We start from the raw sequence: 24,262 nt of genomic DNA on the forward strand, positions 1-24,262 counted from the left end.
GCCCGTCTACGAATATTAGACATTCTCTGACCATACTATAGGTATTCTGGTGCGTTCACATCGCTCGAAATTATGGGCAAACATTTTCGAACGATCGATTTTTCCGGTTTTATGAAATAGCTTACGAACGTTTCCTGAACTTTCTTATTTCGGAAGAAGGGAAGGTTTACGTCAAGACACGTAAGAGCTTCCGCACGTCCGAGCCATTTTGAAGGCGGTGTCACGTTAAAATTGTACCGGGGGCGAAAATTGTACCGGACTACGTCATCGTTTGTTTCCATCCTGACAACCTGCCCTGCAACAGACGACGCGATGCAGAAAACATGTTTCCAAACGACGATATAACATAATACAGATAGCGGATCGCTATCTGTATTCTGATAGATAGCGATAACACTTGTTTTTTGTATTGTATTTAATTGTTTAATCGAAACAATAAAAAAAATTGCCCGCGAAATGGGCGATCGCGTCAAATGACAAATGTTTTGCCCGCGAAACGGGCGATCGCGTCAAATGACGTAGGAAGGTTCTTGAAACATAATACAGATAACGGATCGCTAGATAACACTTGTTTTTACTTTATATTTGTATTGTATTGAATTGTTTAACTTGTTTGTCTTTTCACGCTCAATGAAGGAGTGCAATGAACGAGCATGACAGTTTGCGAATGTTCAAGAACCTTCCTACGTCAGTTGACGCGTCATTTGACGCAATCGCCCGTTTTGCGGGCAAATTTTTTTATTGTTTCGATTAAACAATTAAATACAATACAAATATAAAGTAAAAACAAGTGTTATCGCTATCTATCATAATACAGATAGCGATCCGCTATCTGTATTATGTTATTTCGTCGTTTGGAAACATGTTTTCTGCATCGCGTCGTCTGTTGCCGGGCAGGTTGTCAGGATGTAAACAAACGATGACGTAGGCCGGTACAATTTTCGCCCCCGGTACAATTTTAATGTGACAGCGGCATCAATTTGATTCATTTATTATAATAAAGCAAGAGGCAGGAATGCGTTGGCAGTTATACTTTTTTTTATTACACATACAGAACAAATAGTGTATGATAGGCCATGGTATAAATTATTTGAAAGGTGTAGCCTTTCCCTGATTTTCTTTAAGATGGTAGGCCTATATATATTGAGCACATCCAAAAAAGGAAGCATTGTTACTGATGTAGTGTAATGAATTAAATAGGAAAAACTAAATAACAGGCATCCAAAATGCGCCAACAGAAATGCTATCGCTTCTAAATGTGTGGTCTTTTCTGTTCACGAGAACATTACCAATTTAATGTTTAAGGGTGTTTGAAACAGCCTGGTCCCCCCCCCCCCTAGGTAAGAGGATACCTAGTACACTATTCACTTAACTGGAAATCCAAACTTTGATTCCATCAGATGGGCTTTCGAATGAGCATAAATATTTATTTATTATTCCCCATCAACCGAAAAATGACACTGTTAATAGTTTGAGACAAAAAGTGCTATAATCCTTGCGGAAATAAATAAAGAGCTAGCCCCTGACATACATGGTCTTCTTCATGTTGGAAACAGTATTCTGCCAGTCTGTACACATATCACAGTACGAGTAGCAAAAACACAGTTTTTAAAGAGGAGCAATCCAAAAGTAACTCAGTACAGGTTGAGCAACGGTAGCTTGTGTCGTACTGTGTGACCCGTGAGGGTGTGCTGGTGTTATGGGTGCCTTGTGGGGTCAGGTTTTAAACGGCGGACATTTTGCTGGCTTCCCTGACCCCGCTGAGGTAGGCTCCGGTAACCGTCTGAGGAAAATGTCGGTTGGTTGCCTAAATAAAAAATAAATAAAAGAACAAACATTAGAATATAGAGATTCAAAAGAAAATGGTTAAACAACATTTGTTTGGCTTCTTCATGTATGTATATGTGTGTATATATATATAAAAAGAGGTTGGCATGAAGTCATTTATATTCAGTAATTGCGCATTCTCTAGATTGACAGTTTTTTACGCTTTTTACACATATACGCATTATAAAGAGTAGCCGAATGCCTCGCAAGTAAACGCTGTTCATTAGTACTTACTTCGCCAGCAAAAAAGAGCTTCCCCTGCACGTCCTCGGCGATGATGTCGTAGGCCTCTCCACTGCCCCCTGTCTTCACGAAGCTGTAGGACATCTGGGACCACACGTCTTTGCTCCACTGAGTGACAAAGTAGTTCAGCGGCTCTGGGACCTCCTGTCAAATAACATGAGACCGTTATGCAGTTTACCCTGATGTGGAAATGGACACCACCTATCAGCTCAGTCACAAATACACTCCAGCACCGTCAGTACTGTCCCTTTAGTGGTTTCTGTTGTTGTGGTTCATCCATCTTTTATTTATTAATCGTCAAGGTTTCCCCTCAGGCTGAATAATGTATCTATCCATCCGTCTATCAAAATTGGAGGGTAGTATTTGCGTAGAATGTCTTTTAATAATGCTCCCCAGTCCTTCTGTCTACTGAGCAGCGTTTATAGGACTGTATAATGAAGAGGGCTTTCATGGCAGGAGCCAAGCAGCCAGTCAGGTCAGTCCAGAAGGAGCTGAGGTGGGAGCTGAGAAGAGGCAGAAAACAGCTAGAGGGAGAGGCTAGAGGGCAACGATTTGTACTCCACTAATGATTACAATCGTGTCCTTCATAGCAATGCCACTCTCTCCATTTCCTCTAGCGGCGTTTGATTACATTTTTCACTGGGCTTTGGGGAGGTTCTGGTCTCTCTTTGTCAGGCTTACCTGGGTCTGGGAAGCCCCTTTGAGATGCCACCGTGGTGGCAAAGCGCTACACCACAAAGCAACCTTGATCCGGGGCGAGGGAGCCCGGACGAAAAACGTGAAGCCAGTTTGCTCACCTGTTCCTTGAAGAGCTGCCGCAGGACCTTCATGCACTCGCAGACCACCTCCGACTCCCCCATGTCACGCACGAAGGGCACAGCGTCCCCCGTGATGACCGACATCAGCACCGACCGCTCCCCCTGTACGCCAACACCGGCAGAATTAACGACGCTAGCCTAGCCGTTAACGACGCGAACGACGCTAGCCTAGCCTTAGCCCAGCTTTGGGCAGACATTTGCTGAAGTTATTAACGCGATAAATGTAGCGAACTGAGCAAACTAAGGATTCAGGCGGAGGGTTAAAGACTGAACACAGAAACGGGTCATCAAGGAGCAGGGGTGGGTAGGGCAGCTTGCTCAACGATGCCTACAGGTAGGCCGTGATGAGCATTGGGGATCAAACCCAGTACCCTTGGGGCTGGGAGTCGAACACCCTAACTAACTCGCTTTCCTCTACACTTGAAGGGCCACTCTGTAAGGACTCTACCGGAGCAGTCAGTCACACCAACCTGTGGATCCAGGTCGTAGAAGACCCCGAACATGCCCCGCTGGTCCGGACTGGGAGGGACGTGGCCGAAGTAGTCCGCGCCTTGGACCTTCTTGTCCCAGAACCTGTAGGGGAACTGCAGGGCGATCTGCAAGACGGTTTGAAAACGGTTTCGCTTTTTTTTGTAATTATCTATCCAACCCCTGAAATACATAACACCTCCCTTCATTCAAACTATTAGTTTTGGACTTACTTTACCTTCAATATACTGTATAATATTAAGTGGGCTGTAATCAATTCATTCATTTGAATATAAGTAGTAAAGAACAAATTAAAATATCAACACTAAAATACCAAAGTTTAAATTCTAAAAAATGTCATCAAATACACTAAGATATAAAAAGATAGCCAAGGAGACAGAGAACCACAGGTTCCCTTCACAGAGCCCCCCCCCCCCCCCCCCCCCCCCCTTACCTTCTCTATGATGCCGGCCCCGAGGCTGTTAAGAGCTTTGAGCTTCCTCTCCGGGAGAGGAGGGTAGAACTGGATCAGGTTCTTCTGCAGCAGAGTCAACGGCACCGTCACAAGCACCTGGAACCAGCGTCAAGAGAAAATCATGTTTCAAAGTAAAACAACGTGACGAATGTTCTCTCCAATATAAACACCAGCAGGTCAACATTAAGAGGACATAGTGTTTGTCTGTACCTTGTGAGCCGTCCACTGAGATCCCTTTGAGGATGTCACCTTGATGACATCACCTGAGTAGTCGATGGACTGAACCTAGCATCGGAAACAGATAGATGTTTTTTTGTTGAAATCCTAAGCGGTGGCAGATGGAAAGCAGTTAAAAGGAGTTTAAAACCAAAAATATACATTTATTTACGATTACATTTAGGTTGAGGGCTTGAACTCACAGGGCAAGAGATTTTCCAGTGGGAGCTTTGAGATATGGCATAAGTAGTAGTATATGATGGTTATAATATGGTATGATACAGTTTAGTATTGTAATAGTAGATAGTAAGGTATAGTATGGTCTGGTTTTGGTATGGTAAAAGTGTAAAATGGTATGCTTTAATATAGTAATAATTTAGTATGGTATGGTTATAGTATAGTATAGTAAGGTATAGTATGGTGTGGTTATAGTAGCGGTCCTAGTATAGAATAGTATAGCGTAGTGTAGTGTAGTAAAGAGAGCTTTGGATGTACGCACGGCACACTTGGTGCGTATGTCGAGGCCCTGGGCCAGCCTGAGCAGCAGGGCGGAGTAGCCCCTGGTGAGCAGCGTGTGGTCCCCTGAGAACTGGGCAAAGAACTCGTTGTGGTCCCAGGACCGCGCCGACACCTGGGAACACAGACCAGCAGCCAGGGGTCAGCGTGTGGGAGCACTGGGAATTATTATGAAGCATAGGCGCGTAGGATGAGTACACTTGGAATTATTATACTGAATGTTGGTCACGAGAGACGGTTGGTCACCGTACCTGCCTTAACCGAACATCAATACTTTCTTTAGCTATTGTTTGTGGGAGTAATTACACGCAGCCAATAATTAATGTTGCCAATAAGCAGTTGAAAAAGTTAGACAATTAGCAATCTAAAAAGGGATGTGTCTATTGCCAGGGGGCGTGTCTATTGCCAGGGGGCGTGTCTATTGCCAGGGGGCGTGTCTGCTACCAGGGGGCGTGTCTGCTACCAGGGGGCGTGTCTGCTACCAGGGGGGTAAGTCTTCTACCAGGGGGGTAAGTCTTCTACCAGGGGGCGTGTCTGCTACCAGGGAGGCGTGGGGGGGGGTCTTCTATAGGGGGGGGGTGTCTGATACATGCTACAGGGGGATGTGTCTGCTACCAGGGGGGCGTGTCTGCTGGGGGGGGGGGGGGGGGGGAGAGGGCGGGGCAGAACCTGGTCCAGTGTGCTCCCGCAGGCGTACTCCAGGTTGCTGAGGTGGAACTGCATCACCTTCTCCTCCAGCTCACTGAACTGGATCCCCGACTCCTGCAGGAAGTTCTTGTACACCTCCTTGACCTTCTCTGTGAGGTTCAGATAAACGTAAACATGTAAAACAGGAATGCTTTCGGAATTACAAGTAAGGGTAACATCAGGTTGTGGCCGTAAGAAGAAAGGACAGTTAATACGTTTTTTGATTCGTAAAAATTAAAGGGCTTTTACTTTCGAAAAGTGTTTCCCCCCTTGCTTTTATCTGACATGGTTTTTCAAATAATGCATCAAATGGTTTACTCAATGTTTACTCATTGGAACACCTTTGCTAAAGGCAGATTACATGAGGTTCTCTTTATTGATAATTGGTAATGTAAGAACAGCACCTCCTAGAGGCGCATCTTGGTTCTGCGTCTTGTCCTTCCTCCACTCCGCCACCACGTCCAGGATGGCATTGAAGTGGAACTCCATGCGCTTGTCTATGGCAGTGTCGGTCATGTGACCTCCCTCCTGGAACAGGTCGCACCTCTCGCCCAGTTTGTGCATCTTGATGCCCATCTTCACGAGAAAAAGAAAAGGCAAATTCAAAGGAAACTATCTGATTTATTTAATTTTTTATATTAATTAACATATAAAACATACATATGTTGAATAAAATAAACCTAAAAAATGTCCTAAACAAATACATAACAAATACATTTTCAGTTATTGCAGTTCTAGAGCATACGGATCTGGGAGGGGCCCAGGTGTTTTAACGAGCCAATCAGGGACGCCGAGACCGTTTGATACAGTTGGGCTTTTTTTCGGTTGAAAAGGTTTCAGAGAGGGGTGCAAGGTCTGACTGGACCCCCTCAAACCCACCTCACACCTGGAGGGGCTCACCTGTTCACACATCAGGGCGATGGGGTTGTTGACGCAGCCGTTGACGATCTGGGCCCCCTGACCCACGGTCACCCCCAGAGACGCGTCGTCCCAGACGCGGCCCCCGATCCGCTCCCTGGCCTCCAGAACCACCACCTGAGGAACCAAACCTCAGCTCACCATCTCACGTACAACCATGAAGTACCTCGTTCAGCCTCGACGACAGCACCGCGGTTATACGATGCAACTTTATTAATCCCCCGTAGGAGAAATTAGTTTGTTGCAATAGCCCAGCAGCCTCGGAAAAACATAGGATAAAAATAAATAAAATACAATACAATCAGAAATTAAAATAATACAAACAAAAGCGGACGCTAAGGGTTAATGCTGAACGAAATGCTAGTAAGGAGAAGACAATACAAGCAGAACAAACAACAACAAATGGGGGGGAAAATAGTGGTGTGTATTTGGTACTAATGTGTGTTTCTTCCCACCTGAGTGCCAAAGTTCTGCAGTTGGCGAGCAGCGGCGAGCCCAGACGCCCCGGCGCCGATCACGATCACGTTCTTCTGCAGAAACGTCATCGTACCGTTAACAAAAACATAACACAACATAAACGGACCACTTTCATCAAATACTAGCCGTGTCAATTCTTTTCAAACAGTTTGTTTTCATATGTGGTTTTTCATTGTTTTTGAATATGACTTATTTCTAACTGTCCACTTGTTTCATCATTATATTTTATTCATTGCTTACTTTTTTCTTTTTCTTTACTTGTTCGAAATGAATATATTTTCAATTAAAATAAATTAAATGAGTAGCCTGCTCTACCAGTGGAGCTGGCCAGGAGGACGGTACTCACCGAGCGGTACCTCTCCGGCAGCAGGGGCCGGCTGACCGCCAGGACCCCCGTGTTGATCAGACCCTTCCTGGTCATGAAGTGCAGCACGCGGTCCATCTCCTGCACGCAGCGCACCCGCACCAGCCCGCGCACCACGATGTGGGGCGCGCATTTCTGCGGAGTCAGCACCTCCTGGGGAACAGATATAGTCATGAACAAATGCAATCATACATTTATATTAACGTTTAGGGCGTTTGGCAGAAGCTTTTATCCAGAGACTTACAATAATAATAATAATACATTTTATTTATAACGCACTTTACATCAACTTAATGACCTCAAAGTGCTACAATGCACGTTAAAAGAAATACAACATAAAATACTAACTAGATTAAAAAGAAAAATAACAGAGGCAAAAAAGAATAATTTAAATCCTAATCATGATTAAATAGATTTTAATCATTTACTCATTATCATTCGACAATGAGTCGATTTGAATATCACTGTTTGTACAGTAAGGATGTTCATAGAACCACTAACAATTGTTAGGTTAACCCATTCCCTGTATACTACAAAGATAGCTAGGATAAGATGCTAAACAATGCCAGGTACTATTTTTAAGTGAAAGGACTAACAACCAACAACAAGTCTGTACATTAAGTGCCAGGACGCACAACAGAACACACCATACAACAGGTCACTGTTGACGGGTTTCATTGTATTGATTCTCCAGCAGTGTAATGCTGAAAGCCTTGCCCAGCCCCCCATTACCACCACCAACACCACCACTAGAAACCAGCCGTCAAGCCCCCAGGGCGAGCGTTACCTTGCAGTCCCGGTGCCAGGCGGCCAGGATGAGGTTCCTGAGGGCCAGGTACATGGTGGGGTCCCGGGAGAACTCGGGGAACTCGTACAGCTCGTCCAACTCCATCATGTCGGGCCGCACGCACAGCGCCTTGCCGCACTCGTTGGGCTGGTAGAAGGGCTGGAAGTAGGGGCTCAGGCCGGGGACTGCAGGGGGGAGAGGGGGGACAGAGGGGAGCGCTGTGATGGATGGAAGGAAGATCTTGACTTCTATGGCCGCGCTCAAGACAACCCAAACTCCCATCTTCTTCATTTAAGCCATCTCAAATAGATATTACAACAAAATAAAATGGACTAAAGGGGTGTGTACGGAAGGGTATTAGGGCCACATGTAAATAGTTTTTGAGTTCTGAGTTTAAAGTCAGAATTCCGACTTAATTCTCACTATTCTAAATTGTATCTCAGATTTCTGAGATCAAAGTCAGTTATCAACAAAACATATTTTTCCGGTGGTGGATCAATAGCTAAAGCCCCCCCCCTCCCCCCAGCTGCGGTGCTCACTCTGAGGCTGGGCGGTCCGGCAGTGCTGGCCCCGGAGCTCGGCCCCGCTGCCGGGGCAGCTGGAGGGGCTCATGCCCACGCAGTCGGGGTAGTAGGCGGCCAGGAAGGGGCTGGCGGGGCTGTCCTTCAGCAGCGGGGGCAGGATCAGCATGGAGTGCCACCAGCTGTCAATCACCTCGGCCACACGCTGCGCAGAGGGGGAGAGGGATGAAGAACGCGTGCGTGTGTGTGCCGGGCTTTTGGAAGCTTTGTTGCCGTGGTAGCCAATGGACTGGTTCCTCCTCCCACTTTCTATGAGCAGACTTCTGTTGTTTTTTTCCATCTCCACTAAACTTTGTTGCTGGGAGTTTTCTCCAGTGATTGACCATCTGACTTAGTGTATGCATTTTGTTTGTGAGAAAAAAACTACAATTGTGTACAGATGATCAGGTTTGTGTCATTTAACTTCTCTTGGTCTCATTTAGATTAATCTATACATCCTTTGGTCCCTCTCACACATGAACACACTCTATCTTACCCCCTGAAAACGCACACACAGACACCAGGTCACACTCACCAAATCTTCTGGTTGAGAGCACTGGTCGGACCCTTCGATCTAAGGGACACACGCGCAACAGAACAAAATCAGTACAAACTAACCACACCACATTACCGTGCGCCATCAACTCCTCTCGCCCGTTTCCCGGGTTACCTTAGTGTTGTTGAACTTGACGCCGCAGCGGTACGACATCGCCATGGTGGGGGTCAGCGCGATCTCCTTGGTCAGCTGACGCCACTTCCTGCAGGCCGGCTTGGTGCACTGGACCTGAAAGGAGAGGCAGAGGGGCTCAGAACCCCACCCGGACATGGACCCCCGGGGCTGGGGGGGGTGGTGGTCGAGGTGGGGGTGGGGGTGGTGATCGAGGTGGGGGTGGTGGTCGAGGTGGTGGTGGTGGTCGAGGTGGGGGTGGTGGTCGAGGTGGGGGTGGTGGTCGAGGTGGGGGTGGTGGTCGAGGTGGGGGTGGGGGTCGAGGTGGGGGTGGTGGTCGAGGTGGGGGTGGTGATCGAGGTGGGGGTGGTGATCGAGGTTAGGGGTGGTGGTCGAGTTGGGGGTGGTGGTCGAGGTTAGGGGTGGGGGTCGAGGTGGGGGTGGTGGTCGAGGTGGGGGTGGGGGTCGAGGTTAGGGGTGGTGGTCGAGGTGGGGGTGGTGATCGAGGTTAGGGGTGGTGGTCGAGGTGGGGGTGGGGGTCGAGGTGGGGGTGGTGGTCGAGGTGGGGGTGGTGGTCCCTATAGGTGTTGGCCTTACCCAGAAGGGCAGCTGCTGGTCGGCCATGAAAGCTTTGAGGCTGGGCTCGCTTTTCCCATTGCTGGTCCACACTTTCTTCCATGAAGCGTAGGTCTCATAGCCGTCTTTATGGCTGACGTCACCGAGAAATACAAGAAATCATGACCTTAAAATAATAATCTTGTCAATCACCTAAACAGTATGCCACCCGTAACTACTGGTTGTGGTTTCCGGTCATTTAGTGAGAGTCCTCGTCTCACTAAATATGAATGATGTATTATAAAGTATGCAGATGTGTGCGTGTGATTGTTTATGTGTGCATGCATGTGTGTGTTACCTTCTGTAGTAGTGGTCGAAGCACTCGTTGCAGAAGTGCTCCCCACAGGAGAGATGGTACCAGCGAGAGGTGTAGCCGTTCTTAGCGCACCTGTGGACACACAGACCGGCGTTAGCACGTTATGCCTACAGGCTACAAAGACAGGGACAGGGACAGCTGAAACCCGATACCTTTCATTAGAGCTGGCGAAGCAGACGGGGTACGTGGCAGAGCATCCCGCTTTCCTCGCATTTCCTGTACTTCTTCTCAGACTGCTCGTCTTCCTCCTCCGTGTCTGTGGCTTTTCTCTTGCACTGGAGACCCCGGGGGGAAGGTTAATGACAGACACGCTGGAGTAAAGACAAACATCAGTCTCTCCTTTGAAAATGTCGTTCTTTTTGTAAAACCTTTTGCAAACCTTGCTTTAAAGCTTTATAAATAAAGGTTATATTACAATGATTTTTATTATTGTTTTGATACTCGCCCACATCATTAGGATTATTAATAAGGAGATTTGTCTGAATGTGATTGACAGGGTGCAGGCCTCGTACCTGCCCAGGTGGAGGGTTGTTGGTTCGCTTCACCCTGACGTTGACCTGCCTTCCGGAGGAGCGGACAGACTGGCCGTCGCCCGGTGAGTCACCCGAGCTCCTCTTCTTGGACCGACGAGCCCCAGACGCATTTCCAGAATAGTCTAACATGGAAAAATAAGACAAGGGAAAAGACCGTTGTCGCAAATACCGTTAAAAAGACGCAAGCACTTTCTTCAACCTTTGTTGTGTTTATTTAGCTGCTATTACTAACAGTAAAAACAGGGGATCAAATATGCAAGCCTATCCATGCAAAGCGAAAAGACAGTTAAATGCCAGCAGGATCCCACGGCAAGCTCAACAATAACACACACTGACACCCAATGAGGCATGTGGAAGAAAATATGCACCCCGCTGCGCAACCAACCTGCGTCCGTCAGCATTGCTGCCTGATCTGGGTCCTTTCTGCGTCGTATTAACTGCGATACAAGGCTGTTGTTTGCAGAAGTGAAAATGAATAAAACAGTTCTTTCACGTTGTTTAGGGAAATCAATGCGGTTTGGTAACCCACACCACTTCCGGTTCGGAGAAGGAACTGGGCGTTTTGCTCATGTGGTGTTTTCGGTCCATGCCGCTTTCCGTACTGGAAGGATCACCATGGCAACGGCATACGCGTCTGACTCCGGCAAACATAAAAGGGGGGATTTGGACCGCTTCCCGTTAATCCCACTCTTTGATGGTACCCGCTAAAAACAAAGTACCGTAACATGTGTCGGCTCTTCATGCCACAACAGACGAGGTCACCGTGGGCGGATCGGAGGACGGATACACACTAGGTGGCCCCGTGAACCGGCGATGCTGACCCCTGAGATTGACATCACAAAAGGTTATTTGACAGCTGAACATGGATTCAAACAAAGTAATGCACAGGCGAAGACCCGAAGCCCCGTTATTGAGGCCGGTAACATCCACTAAGGACAGGAAGGCATACAGGGTGAGTGAGTTAAGTTTACTCTTAGTTATTACAGGCTGTTTGATCCAGAGTGACACACAGTGGAGTCAGATACAGGTCATTAAAGAGCAAGTAGGGATAAGATGCATTTTGATCAAGGAGGTTTATAAGTAGTCAATGGACATTGGCATCAAATATCAAATAAGTTATATATAAATAATATTATGATAATATCTTTATAGCTAAAAGATGATTTAAGCTATATTTGACTGCTGTTGTAATGCCTTTTGAAACCAGAGCTAGAATAGAGAGACCCTTTATTTGTCGTCTTGGGAAAATTGGTTTCCAGCCTAATTAATAAGCATGAAGTAATTTCATCATAATATCACCAAAAAACACGAATATAAACAATCATGTACATACTAACTCTTCCCAAGATCAGCTGGGCATCCTTGTAACCAAAAGGTTATTTTCATAAGCATCTACACCCATCTCTCTGCAGATCCCCACTGTTTGCCTGGAGGTCAACAAAGTCATCAGTCTACTCGAAGGTCCATTGACAGTAAGCGTTTTAGACCCATCTCCTTTTATGTACATCATGTACCATAGTGCTACATTAATCAAGTATTTTCTTTATTAAAGGCTACTTTAAAGGAGAGGCACCTTTTCACACTCAAGAAACTTCTGCAGAGGTCCCAAAACGGCTTTGTATCCTTTTGAACACTCGTATTATGTTATTATTAGAAAGCTTAATCTCAGTCTACTGTGGTGGTGATAAAAATAAACATCATACGTCATACGAATGTCCATCGGGACCTGATAATGTCAAGTCCCCCAGGTCCCAATTTACAACTTCTATCGTTTATCCGTCAGCATTTTCCCTGTTCAGGAATAAAGTGGGCAACATCATGTCTCACTGGGACCGTTTCGCCAAAACAGCTTTTCATCTTACAGGATCACCCTTAACCGCACGTTTCCAGATCTTAAAAGAGCTGTCGGCAATCGGCAGGATCCTCAATATATGTGCGGAGAGGGCAAAGGCCCACCCCGAGTATGTCTCTGTGTTGTGTGACGCACTCAAAATCTGTGGGTAAGATCCTTCCTCCAAACAGGGAAACAACACATTTCGACCCAAGCAGAGTACTATACCAGAACGCAAATAACAAACTGAGTATTTCCCCTACTTTTTTCGCCAGACTTCCCTTCCTGAAGGAGAGAGCGTCCGATGAGATCGCCTATGCCTACGATGTCAAAGAATTCCTCTCTGTCATGGGTATACATCAGTTTCCTAAAACGTGTTTTTCAAGAATAAGACATATGGGCCTGTTCGTTAAATAAAAAAGACTGATAGTGCTGCGGTTGGTCTATCTCGCAGGGTGTTTGATGAGAGTGCCGAGCGTGGAAGTGAGACACGAGCTGTGTAGCTCTCTCAAGTCCTTCTACAGCCACGTGGCCCCCAGACACCTGCTCGACGGTATGGGGGGCCCCGCCGCGACGCCCGCTGCCTCTCTCAACTCTAGCAGGAGATTCTCTAGACTCTCCTCCAGTGAGACCCTCTCCTCGCTCTGGTGGTGTCGGTGAAGCTACTTTAGCTACTTTAGCTCTTTCTTTCTTTCTTTCTTCTTTCTTTCTTTCTTTTCTTTCTTTCTTTCTTTCTTTCTTTCTTTCTTTCTTCTTTCTTTCTTTCTTTCTTCTTTCTTTCTTTCTTTCTTTCTTTCTTTCTTCTTTCTTTCTTTTCTTCGTTCTTTCTTTCTTTCTTTCTTTCTTTGTTCTTCTTTCTTTCTTTTCTTTCTTTCTTTTCTTTCCTTTCTTCTTTTTCTTTCTGCGTTTCTTTCTTTCTCTCTTTCTTTCCTTGTCTCTTACTTTTTTCCTTGTTCGCTCATTTGTTTCTTTTTTCTTTATTAAACTTTCTTTCTATTCTTTCTTTTACCTTATTTCCCGTTTTTGTGTCTTTTTATTTCTTTCTTTCTTCACACTAGACCGTTGTGGTGATGCTGAGTTTTCTGTTTTTCTTTACTTTCCTTATCTTTCTTTCTCTCTCTGGCGGTTTTGTTTCCTTCTTCTCCTTTATTTTTTGTGTCTTTATCTCGTTTATATTCATTATTATTCATTTCCATTCCTTCCATCACTCAAGGCCCATCGTATACCGCATCCCACCCATCGTAGTTATCTTCTACGTCCTCATGTGAGTCATAGTGGGTGCTGTCCCATCCCGAGCCCCCTCAGCGGGCTGACTCAGCCTTCCCCCTTGACCCGTGTCCTCTCTGCCCCGCAGGGTGCCATCCCTCCAACCCAGGGTACCGGCTGCAGGTGCTGGAGCAGAGCCTGCGTCGCCGAGACGATGGTCCTCTCCATGGCACCCCTGGAGGACCAGCCCGCCGTCAGACTGCTGGTTCCTGCAACACCTGCAGATGATGACCAGCACCTCAGTGAACACACACACACGCACCGCACGCACACACACGCAAGAATACACACATACATACACACACAGACGCACTCACGCACACACACACACGCAAGAATACACAACACACACAAGCATACACATACACACATAGACACAAGCAACAAGCAACACACTCAAAAAATCACACACCCCCAGGCATACACACACACTCAATCATATTTTCCAGTGCCTCTAGCAAATGACTGCTCATGTGTTTATCCATCAATCACAAACACACACAAACCCACTCACAAACTCTCCACACACACACTCACTCGAAAACACACCACACACAATTACACATTCAAAACACACACACGCCCATCAGTAGAAACAAATTGCCTCTTTCGTTAAATAAGGCGAACCTCGACCCTTGAGGACGGACAAAGCATCTCATTACCCGGTGGGCCACAATCAGGGGGCCCACTCCGTCACAAACGTCCCGGCGCTGAGTGTCCTTGTCCCATAAAGGTCCCAATGTCAACGTCAGCGTGTCACCGCTAATCAGGCTCTGACCGTGTGTCCGCGTGGCGTCCCCCCCCCCCCCCCCCCCTCCCCGACCAGACGCCAAACGCGCCCAGTATCCTGAGGGCCCCGCGGGGCCGAGACGGTGTGCCTCACCATGACCAGGCCGACCCGGATCGGGACCAGGGGCGCTGTTCCGCCTTCCGCCTCCGAGGTCCTGTTGGTAACACTTACTGGAAGCGCGGCTGCAGGGGAGGTGCCGTGACCCGGCAGGCTCAGCACCATGCAGTGTATCCTGTAGGGGCTCCCGTGCTGTGTTGTGTGTGTGTGTGTGTTGTGTGGTTGTTGTGTGTGGTGTGTGTGTGTGTGGGTGGTGTGTTGTGTGTGTGGTGTGTGTGTGTGTGTGGTGTGTGTTGTTGTGTGTGTGTGTGCACTGTTGAAACACACGTTACTGATCAAGTATTCTGAATAGTAGATGCATATAAATATACATAAATGTGTAATCATGATGTGGACGATGTTGATGATTATTAATTTAACTCTATAGATGTATAGCAAAGATAAGAATATTTACATATATGTTCGTAAACACTTTCATTTTTATTGATTGACAGATTTTTTAGGCGTGTTGTTTATTTTTAGGCGATTTTTTCAAGGATTATCCAGATATTATCCTATTAAACTCTCGAGTTCAAATCTTACTCTTGTTGTTGGACCAACGATCCACTCTGAGGCCCGACAACAAGAGCGCAATCTGAACTCTAAAATGACTTCCGGAGCCACGACCCACCCTGAGGCTCTACCTCCCTCCCTGTGCTGCCCCCGGCAGGGCCCCTGAAGGAGGCCTTCCTCCATCAGCTGCTGCGCGGCTCCAGGCAGTACGACCTGCAGCTCCGCAACGACCTGCTGGTCATCACCACCCTCATCGCCCAGATCCCCAAGTCCCCCTCATAGTACGCAGGGGGTCTCTGCTCTCGTGTCACACCTGAACACCGGTTTATCTCTTAAAGGCGCAGTGTGTACCGGTTGGGCCCCTCCCAGTTAGTGGCGGGAGATTTTTCAGAATAAGAGTTCAGTCCAATCTCACTGGCTGTGCAACTGTTTGACCCTAATTAGTGTAGCTTGGCTGGCTTGGAGGGGTTTTGGAAGGGTCGATGGTACGATTATTTTAAGCAAAGAAGGGGGCTAGGGCTTGCCAGCATTTTTCATATTTGGAATTCATCAAATATAGGATTTATTTTATTGATGCATTTATTAAAATCCCCTTGCATCACCATTCACTACATATATGTCCAGGTTATTTTAAGCTACGAGCTAGTTTAAATGTTACACATTGCGACTCTTAATATATTGAATAATATCTTAACGAATGAATGGGTCTCAAATGAACACCTGCCAGACACAAAGTTGGATCGATTTGTCCAATTTGGCGGGTCAGGAAAGGTTAGTTATTAAAACAATGGCCTGGCCATGTAGACCTTTCCACTAAGGTAAAAAGTTAATATTCTAAGAGTGATTTTTGGACCAAAACATCTCTTACCTTGTATGTTATTGCTTTTTGTATTTGTAACTGATTGTCTGTGTTTGATTTACAGGAAAGTTTGTTTGCGAAGCAGCTCGTCGTTTTCGTCACATTCCCTGAACGTGAGAACATCCTCTTCTGTTTTATCATTGAATGACTAATCATTCATAATTATTCAAGGTGGATTATCGACTATAATAAAGCAATGGGTTGCAATAATTAACTCCTTGTGTGTATGCTGACTGTGATGGCTTGTATTCATATTCACTTATTTTCAGTAAAAAGTCACAACCCTTTGGTCCGCAACCTGAAGCTGACCTACAACAGCGAGGACTTTGAGATGAAGACTCTGCTGCTCAACTGGCTGGTCTGCATGTCCAAGGACCTCTCTGGCCCTGCAGGTCAGTGGGGGGGTCCCACGGTCCCGCCGGTCCACAGACCCAACGCCCAGGGACTCGTCCTGAATATATATGATGCATAGAGCGAGGCGAGCAGCGACCTTGAGGAGACGCTGTACCTTTTTCCGTATGTTTTTGGTGTCTGTTTGTTAAATTAAAACTGATATTTAAATCTTCACCAATGATTTTATCTTTTATGCAGGTTTTTTTACAGTTAACTATATCCTGTTCGGCAACCTCCGTGCACCTTTTCAAAACTGATGATAGTATCCTAATTACTTTATTATCTTACCTTTTGTTCCTGAATGGAGCTCTTACGTGAAGGCCCGGGGGTCATGCTCGCCCTGTCACGTGGCAAGGCTGCGAAACACGGCGACGGCCATAGCCCGGGCGGCGCCGGGCGCCATGGTCCTCGGGCAGCAGGAGGCGCGCGCTGCGGCCCTGGCCACGCTGGCCCTGGTGGGCCCCCTGCTGGTGGAGGACTTACACCAGCGGCCAGCGGGAAACACCTGCCTGCTGCTGCTGCTGGAGTGGTGCGCCGGGCAAGGTTAGCCACCCGCGGGCCTCTGGTACAGGCCCCCTCATCCCCCCCCCTCCACACACACACACACACACACACACACCACACACACACACTACCTACATCCTTGATGACATGCAACGGCCTCCGACGTATATGTATTGGTTAAAATCCAATTATATTGTAGAGGTTGTCTTTCCAATTTTCTTTCACGACACTTGGTAATCCTGTAGAAACTATGTGCTGAAAAAAAATGTCTCTTGAGTTAGTTTGACCTTTTACTGTCAAAAGGCATCCATACGAACTGAAGCACAAATCGAAATAGGGTAAAAAATCGGTGTTGCCACCTTTATTAGAAATAGTAATAGTACATATTAACATATTAAGTACTGTGCTAAATAAATGTTTAGTTGTTCATACGCCTGTTGTCATATCCAGAGTATGACGAGTTACCAGTAGTGTGTTTGAACGTCCGCCGCAGACACCTACTTCGGCCAGGGCCACAGCTTCCACGGCGCCGGGGGGGCGGGGCCTCTAAGAAGGCCCAGATGCGGTACTGTTGTGCGGGCGCTGCGCTCCATGACGGCCCTGGAGGACGAGCTCCTCAGCCAGGACCTCTGCGACCAGGGCGCCATCGGACAGCTGCTAGGTAAACCTCAGACGGGCCGGGAGGCAGACAGGCTGAGAGGCAGACAGGCTGAGAGGGCAGACAGGCTGGGAGGGCAGACAGGCTGAGGGCAGACAGGCTGAGAGGCTGAGGGGCAGACAGGCTGGGAGGCAGACAGGCTGAGAGGCTGGAGGCCGACAGGCTGAGAGGCAGACGGGTTGAGGCAGGTAAGGGGTCGGGGTGGTAGGCGACAGACGGGTAGGAATGCAGACAGACAGACGGACAGACAGACAGAAAGACCCAAGGGCAGGAAGATAGACAGAAAGAGGGACAGACAGGTAGAGATGCAGACAGACAGGGAGGCAGGTTCGGAGGTGGATAGGTGAGATGGACAGGCAGGCAGTAAGACAGCTATACAGTACAGACAGACAGACAGAGTGGAAGGAAGGTTGACAGGTACAAAGACAGGCATACAGGTCGAGACAGACAGACAGACAGAAAGAATGACTGACAGCCAGACCAACTGACAGGTAGGAAGGGACAGGTACACAGACAGACAGGTAGGAAGGTAGACGGACCGACAAGGAGACAGACAGTCAGACAAACAGGCAGACAAGCAGTGTTCCCCTCATTAATGTACACACATTATGATTCGACCAATCACCACGTGTCCCTCCACTAACCCCGCCCCCCAGGGGTCCTCATGCAGATGGAGGACGGGACCCCCGAGGAGGACCAGGATCCCATCGGCCTGGAGATCAAGTCGGACATCCAGCTGGTGCTGTCCGCCCTGTGTGAGACCGACCTGCACAGGAAGGTAGGGCCCCGGCCCCGTCCTCTAGGGGGCCCCCTGTCAGCTGGGACCAGCCATTACCGAGCCTTCTCACGTGGCCCCAGTGACATCACACGTGGGAGTGTCCGCCCGGATGAATGTATGATTGATAGATTGCTCAGCCAATCAGTCTGCGCGGTGGACCAGGCCAACTGGTGGACTGATCTACCTATTGTACATCTGGGTGCAGGGGCCCACGTGTGATGATGTCACACTATAGGGGGGGTTTTGATGGATAGACTTTGAGATGGCTTGTAATGGCAGACCGACGTCACGCCTGCTGCCGGTGAAATTAGGTCCTTTAACGCACGACCCAAAACAAACCACCGATGGAGTTGAAACATTTGCGAATGTCTCTGTGGAAAAATACAGCTCTGCTCCTGAAATGTCGGTTTGTTCATCCTTTTTAAACACATCTCCACAGCCGTTCATTTTTCATTTAAAGTGAGAAGGCCCTCCACTAAAACGAAGGTTGATTTATCATTTTAACAAAGCTGTGCTACACAGCAGCTGTCGGTGGGTTTGTAATTTGTGATTTCACTCTGCTTCTGCGTCCAAATGAATCACCTCATCACTCAAACCCTGGTAATGTTTCCCTTTAATGAAACCGCGCAACCCTCGGGTCGGCTTATCAGTTTAACCGACGGCTCCGCTCTCAGAGCTGAAGTGGAGCATTCGTCATTAAAACGGATACCTCTGTTGTTGACACGTTGAGCGCCTTGAGGAAGCAGACTCCCATCCGTCCTCCCGGGGAGGCTCTGTAGTGATGGCACATGTCCCGTGTTGCCGTAGGAACTGTTTGGAGCCGAGGGAGTGGAAATGGCCGTGCACTTCCTGAAGAGAGCCCGGAGAAGTTCCACAGCGGCCTGGGCCACAACCGCCTCATCCTCTCCACGGTGGACTGTGTCTGGTGAGTCCACACACCTTCTCCCATGACCTCCTGGGGTTCCCATCTGTGGGTCGCAGCTAACTCGATGGATTTGTTGAGATATTTGAGCAGGGAGTTGTCAATGTTTTATACTGAAGAGTAAGAATAATCTGGTCGGCACTTTGAGCGTTTAGGCGCTACAAGTCGCAGTAACTACGCTTGTCCCTGACGCCAGGTCCTGCATCGTGGGATGCTACACCACCGAGGACTACTTCCTGGCCAGAGAGGGGGTTTTCCTCCTGCTAGATCTGCTCAGCGTAAGGAAAAGAAAACCAAACCAAGTCCCCCAAACCAATATTTTTTTGCCCTCAATCCTTGTTGCAAACTTGGAAATCAAATTTAGCTTTTTTGTTGAAAGTAAAAAAATAAAATCGATGTTTTAAACATGATTAAAATGTCATAAACATAAAATGTTTCATTGCAATTGTAACCCTCCTGGAACGTCCTTTTGATTGAACCCATGAGGTCTCACTCCCGTGGTGTGGTCTGTCTGCCCCCCAGTGGAGCCCGCGCTGCATGCGGGGCGTGGTCCTGGCCACGCTGCTGGACCTGTGTGACAACCCCAAGACCCTGTCCCACGTCATGACCTGGACGGGCTCCGGGGGCCGGACCGCCCCCGCCCTGCTGCTCCTCCTCTGGAGGGAGGAGGAGGCGGAGCTGGGGGTGGGCCGGGACCAGCATGGACGCATATCAGGTCAGGCCCCCCCGCCCCTCAACTACACCCCAGCCCTGGCTGGGAGGGTCTGGGTTCAAACCTCAATGCCTGAAGCCTTTCTGTCTCACATTCCTGTGATGTGAATATTGATCGTTGAGAATGTTAAGCCCTTAAAAGGGCAAAGGGAAACTTTGCCCTTTTAAGGGCAAAACTCTAAATAACAGATTGCGCTCAAAAGAGTAAAGACGGAAGTTTAGCTGACCACACTTTCGCCCACTGTGGATTTAGAGGAATTCCCTTAAAAGGGACATTTTGTTCACATCCTTACAAAACGATTATAAATACTTTTGAAGTGTTTGTACTTTTTGCAGCTTCAGATACAACCAGGGCGTCTTTGCTCTAGGATACTTACAGGGCTGTGTTGATTGAACCCAGTACCTTTGAGCTGGGATTCAACACCCCCCCCCACTACACAATCCTACACTTTTAGCACCGCAACGAGAAGCCCTTCCACTCTTGTCACTGAGGCCCCCCCCTCCCGTTTCCCTCCGTCCTGGGGGGCCGCAGACCCCACCAGGCCCCTCCTCAGCTGCTACCAGGCCGTGTCCGACACCTCCTTCAGCGCCGGCCAGCCCAGCCCTGCCGTGCTGGACCTCTCGGAGAACCTCCGGGCCAAGGTGTTCTCCATCTTCTGCAAGCTGGGTAACGGAACCGCACGCAGAACCCGCTGGTAAAGTAGCAGTGCTTTAAATGACGAAAGGTGTGTGATGGGACCCTTCGTGTGTTCTGCCAGGCTTCCACGACCTTCATGGACTGTCCACCGCGGACCACGTGACCCTCAGCATCGTCAAGAGATACCTGGACTTCAAGGTGGGGGGGGGGTTTAGGAGGGAGTCTATATGTACACTCCCTTGGATCCGTGGGTCCTAGTTTATGGTCCCTCACAGGGGTGTCAGATCCGTGTCATTAAGAGAGAGCAGGTAGGGGTAAAGGGGGGAATCCTGCTCAAGGATGACCACAGGTAGACTGAGGAACGGTTCTGGGTCAACTGAACCCAGAACCAGTGCTTTCAGGCTTGGAGTCGACACCAACACTGTGTGTGTATCGTGTGTGTGTGTTTATAGTGAACACTATTAGAGGTGAAGGGTTGTTGTGACGTTAGTATGAGAAGAACAACTTGTAGGATCTTGTAGTCTGAAGTCCTGGAGCCGTACCGGTCTAGACCATCGTGAACCACGATGTAGATCTTCATGTTTTTTTGAAAAAGCCATCGCCTCCTGTGCTGGGCTCCTACTAAAAAAAAACAAAATGGCGGTGCAGGTGGGCGAGGTGTGGGGCGAGGTGATCCAGGAGCTGGCGCTGGAAGGCGTGCGCCCCGTGCGGCCGGACGCCGCCGCCCTGGAGGCCATGCGGAGGATCGCAGAGGACACGGCGAACCGGGTGGCCGAGGAGCAGAGCGCCATCCTGGAGCGCCAGGAGAAGGACGAGCTCACCCAGGAGGAGATGGTCTACACAGAGGTTAGGAAATCCAAAGGGAAGGGTTGGTAGTAGGAACGTTTTGTTCGTCATTAGGGGATAACAGGATTCACATTACTATGTAAATAACTCTCAATTAATGTTAATTGATGCAATGTAAAATAGTAATTTAGATTGCTATTTTTACTATATTTGGATTCGTTGAACTTAACCGCCTGTTGAAAAGATATTTTAAGACTAGGCCAGGCTTTAAACCATATAGACAGGGACAGCCATTCACAGCTGTTTCTATATCCGGTTCAGCCTTTAGGGGGTGCCGTCCCCCTTTGATTTTAGGGTTCAATAACTCTTTAATCATCAGCGAAGGCCTTGTATCGATCTAAACCCAAAAGATTTTTGGGTGAGGTTTTTGGCCGAGGTCTGAACCGAAATGTCGGACAGTTTAAACTACTAGGTTTAGTTTTCGCCCAACGTCCCGACCGTTCTTTCTCTCTCACAGATCAAGTCCCGTCAGAGGCAGCAGGAGCTCAACACCGAGGCCTGGGACCAGTACGTCTCCAGGACCTCAGACTACAAGGTCCTACAGGTTGGTACCTCAAACCAACATCACAACAACCCTTCAGCTCTGGTGTACATTACACTACACACACATTAACACAAACCACACACTCACACACGTACATCAACACAAACACACATAAACACGTAGAAACACCACATTAACACATGCACATAACACGTGCACATACACACAAACACACACACACACACACACACACACACACACACACACACACACACACACACACACACACACACACACACACACACACACACACACACACACATGCACACTAAACAAACACGTCACACACACACCCACACATAAACATAGCCACAAACAATGCCTCCAATAAATGCTGAGCCTTTTCCCCAGGAGGTCAGATCTCAGAGGGAGAAAACAATGGACCTGTCCCGGTCCAAGTCCAAACCGGACAGCGGCGTCCGCCACCCGTCAGAGGTCTGTGGTCTGGTTATCACATCGTGATGAGGGTCTTTCAAACTGGCCTTAGATGGCTGATATGGCTTCAATAACATACTGATACCTTTTTGAAATGGTCAAAAAAAGAAAATAATCAATTATTTTTCCTATAGTTTCAGTTTCCTATATTCGTTAAATCTGTTCACCAAAGACGGAATCGAAGCAAAAAAAAACTTGACGGCGGTAGAGACTTTGCCAATGTGATATAAAAGACCAATAAATGGATAATACTATGTACTGTAGACACTGGGGTATAAACAGTGTAGGCGCTGATGTTGTGTTCCAGAACTTCGTGGGCCGCGTGTTGAACCTGGATAGCGCTGGGGAGCTGACACTGGAGAGAGTGCCCCTCCGTGGGGTCGCTCAGCAGGCGGGGGGGCCCCCTGGTGGCCGAGAACCAGAGTACTTCAGCACCGTGTCGGTCACATAACCCTCCTGCTCCCCGCCCTCGATTCTTCCACTTGAGTCACTATTCAAAAGCCAAACGTCCAGAGCTTAGTGTGAGGATTCACTGTTGACTTAATAAAGCAGTAGAGGACGTTAATAAGGCAGTTTAATCGTCTTATTTTGTTAGCGGAATAACCCTGTGTCAGACGTTATTTGTATGGTTCGATGTTTCAAGGCTTCCTGTGTGTAGTGAGAGATTGGCGAACTCTAGAAAAAGAGCAGATTATCTTTTTCATCAGTAGGAACCTACGACCTGATTGCCTCAAGAGGGTGGAAGGGGATTACGCTTGAAAGTCTTTTATTGCCCACTTGTGTGACAAGAGTGTACGAATCAGCTTCAAATAAACATCTCAGCCTCTGACGGACGGACTAAAGCAGTGTGTCTAAGTGGCTTTTTTTATTTTTATCCCAAACATTACCAAAAATCTCTACTCTGGGGACGAGATCCATTGAGGGGGTCACACAGAGAGAGGGATGAGGTCACTCGATTTGCACATTCAGCAAGCTGCGGTGTATCCCCACCACCCCCCTTCCCCTTGTCTGGTCTACCCCTCCCCCCGTCCATGTGGATGAAGGGACTGCATGGTACATCAGGACGGCGTCTGTCTGAGGCTTCACACTACAATAAACCCCAGTCTGGCTCCGAAAGACTGAGTGTGAATAATAGATGGGAGAATGCAGCTGTCATCCTACTTAATTATAAGATGAGGTACAGTTAATTAATATATTTTAATTACCTCACGATCAATTCCTCTATACAATGTTCATACAATGCACAGTTATTCCCATTTTGTACTGCCTGTGTGAAATGTTTGTTAGCAAATATTACAATTTATATACAGAAATATAAATACCGCTAAATATTTCAAGGAAAATGTATTAGAGAAAATATATCTGAACAAGGAACACCCTTGACCCAAAAAGCAGGTGTCACAGAATGAGGAACATAAACCATTCAACTTAATGGAAAACCAAATGGCTGATTCTCTGTTGGTGTGATCTTCTCAAGGACAAATGGTGTGTTTTGTAAGGAGTATGGTGAGTTGTTGGTTGGATGAATAAAAAAGGTATTCCTCCATTCCCTGTTTTGAGGTTACATAAGGCTCTGCAGCAACCATTAACACACATGTTTGTTCAAGCGCACACAACATGCAGCACTGAGACACGCAACCCTCTCTCTTCACTTCCTCTCTTTATCTCACTCTCTTCTCACGTCATGGCTCTTTTGTAACCTATTTTTTCTATCGCTCTCTCTTCTTTCTTCCTCTATCTTTATCTTTTCTCTTTCTCTTCTCTCTATTTCTTCTTTGCTTTCTTTCTCTCTCTCTCTCTCTCTTCTCTCTATCTCCTCCTTCTCCTCCCTCTCCTCCCTCCTTCTCTCTCCTCTCCTCCTCTCTCTTCTCTCTCTCTCTCTCTCTCTCTCCTCTCTCTCTCCTCTCTCTCTCTCTCCTCTCTCTCCTCTCCTCGACCTCTCCTCTCTCTCTCACTCCTTCTCTCTCCTCTCTCCTCTCTCCTCTCGTCCTC

The 24,262-nt window shown here is 47.7% G+C and overlaps 1 protein-coding gene and 2 pseudogenes across 1 annotated transcript; 1 reads left to right on the plus strand and 2 right to left on the minus strand.

Annotated features, from left to right (window-relative positions):
- Positions 1–1,000: 1,000 nt before the first annotated feature.
- On the minus strand, positions 1,001–11,065 carry LOC130375733 (lysine-specific histone demethylase 2-like). Its single transcript, XM_056582793.1, is given in 22 exon segments — positions 1,001–1,807; positions 2,062–2,214; positions 2,868–2,990; positions 3,359–3,484; positions 3,811–3,927; positions 4,042–4,116; positions 4,547–4,678; positions 5,233–5,360; positions 5,655–5,826; positions 6,151–6,285; positions 6,624–6,698; positions 6,992–7,162; positions 7,797–7,981; positions 8,336–8,522; positions 8,892–8,930; positions 9,027–9,140; positions 9,621–9,732; positions 9,937–10,026; positions 10,107–10,159; positions 10,161–10,229; positions 10,467–10,609; positions 10,873–11,065. Coding segments are annotated over 22 exon segments (2,499 nt in total). The 5' UTR covers positions 10,889–11,065; the 3' UTR covers positions 1,001–1,723.
- Positions 11,066–11,202: 137 nt separating this feature from the next.
- LOC130376213 (cilia- and flagella-associated protein 69-like) lies at positions 11,203–23,090 on the plus strand (annotated as a pseudogene).
- Positions 23,091–23,153: 63 nt separating this feature from the next.
- Positions 23,154–24,262, minus strand: part of LOC130376214 (lysine-specific histone demethylase 2-like) — a 7,509-nt pseudogene continuing 6,400 nt past the window's right edge.

Source organism: Gadus chalcogrammus, chromosome 22 (genome assembly GCF_026213295.1).
Source record: "Gadus chalcogrammus isolate NIFS_2021 chromosome 22, NIFS_Gcha_1.0, whole genome shotgun sequence".
NCBI classification, from domain to species: Eukaryota; Metazoa; Chordata; class Actinopteri; order Gadiformes; family Gadidae; genus Gadus; species Gadus chalcogrammus.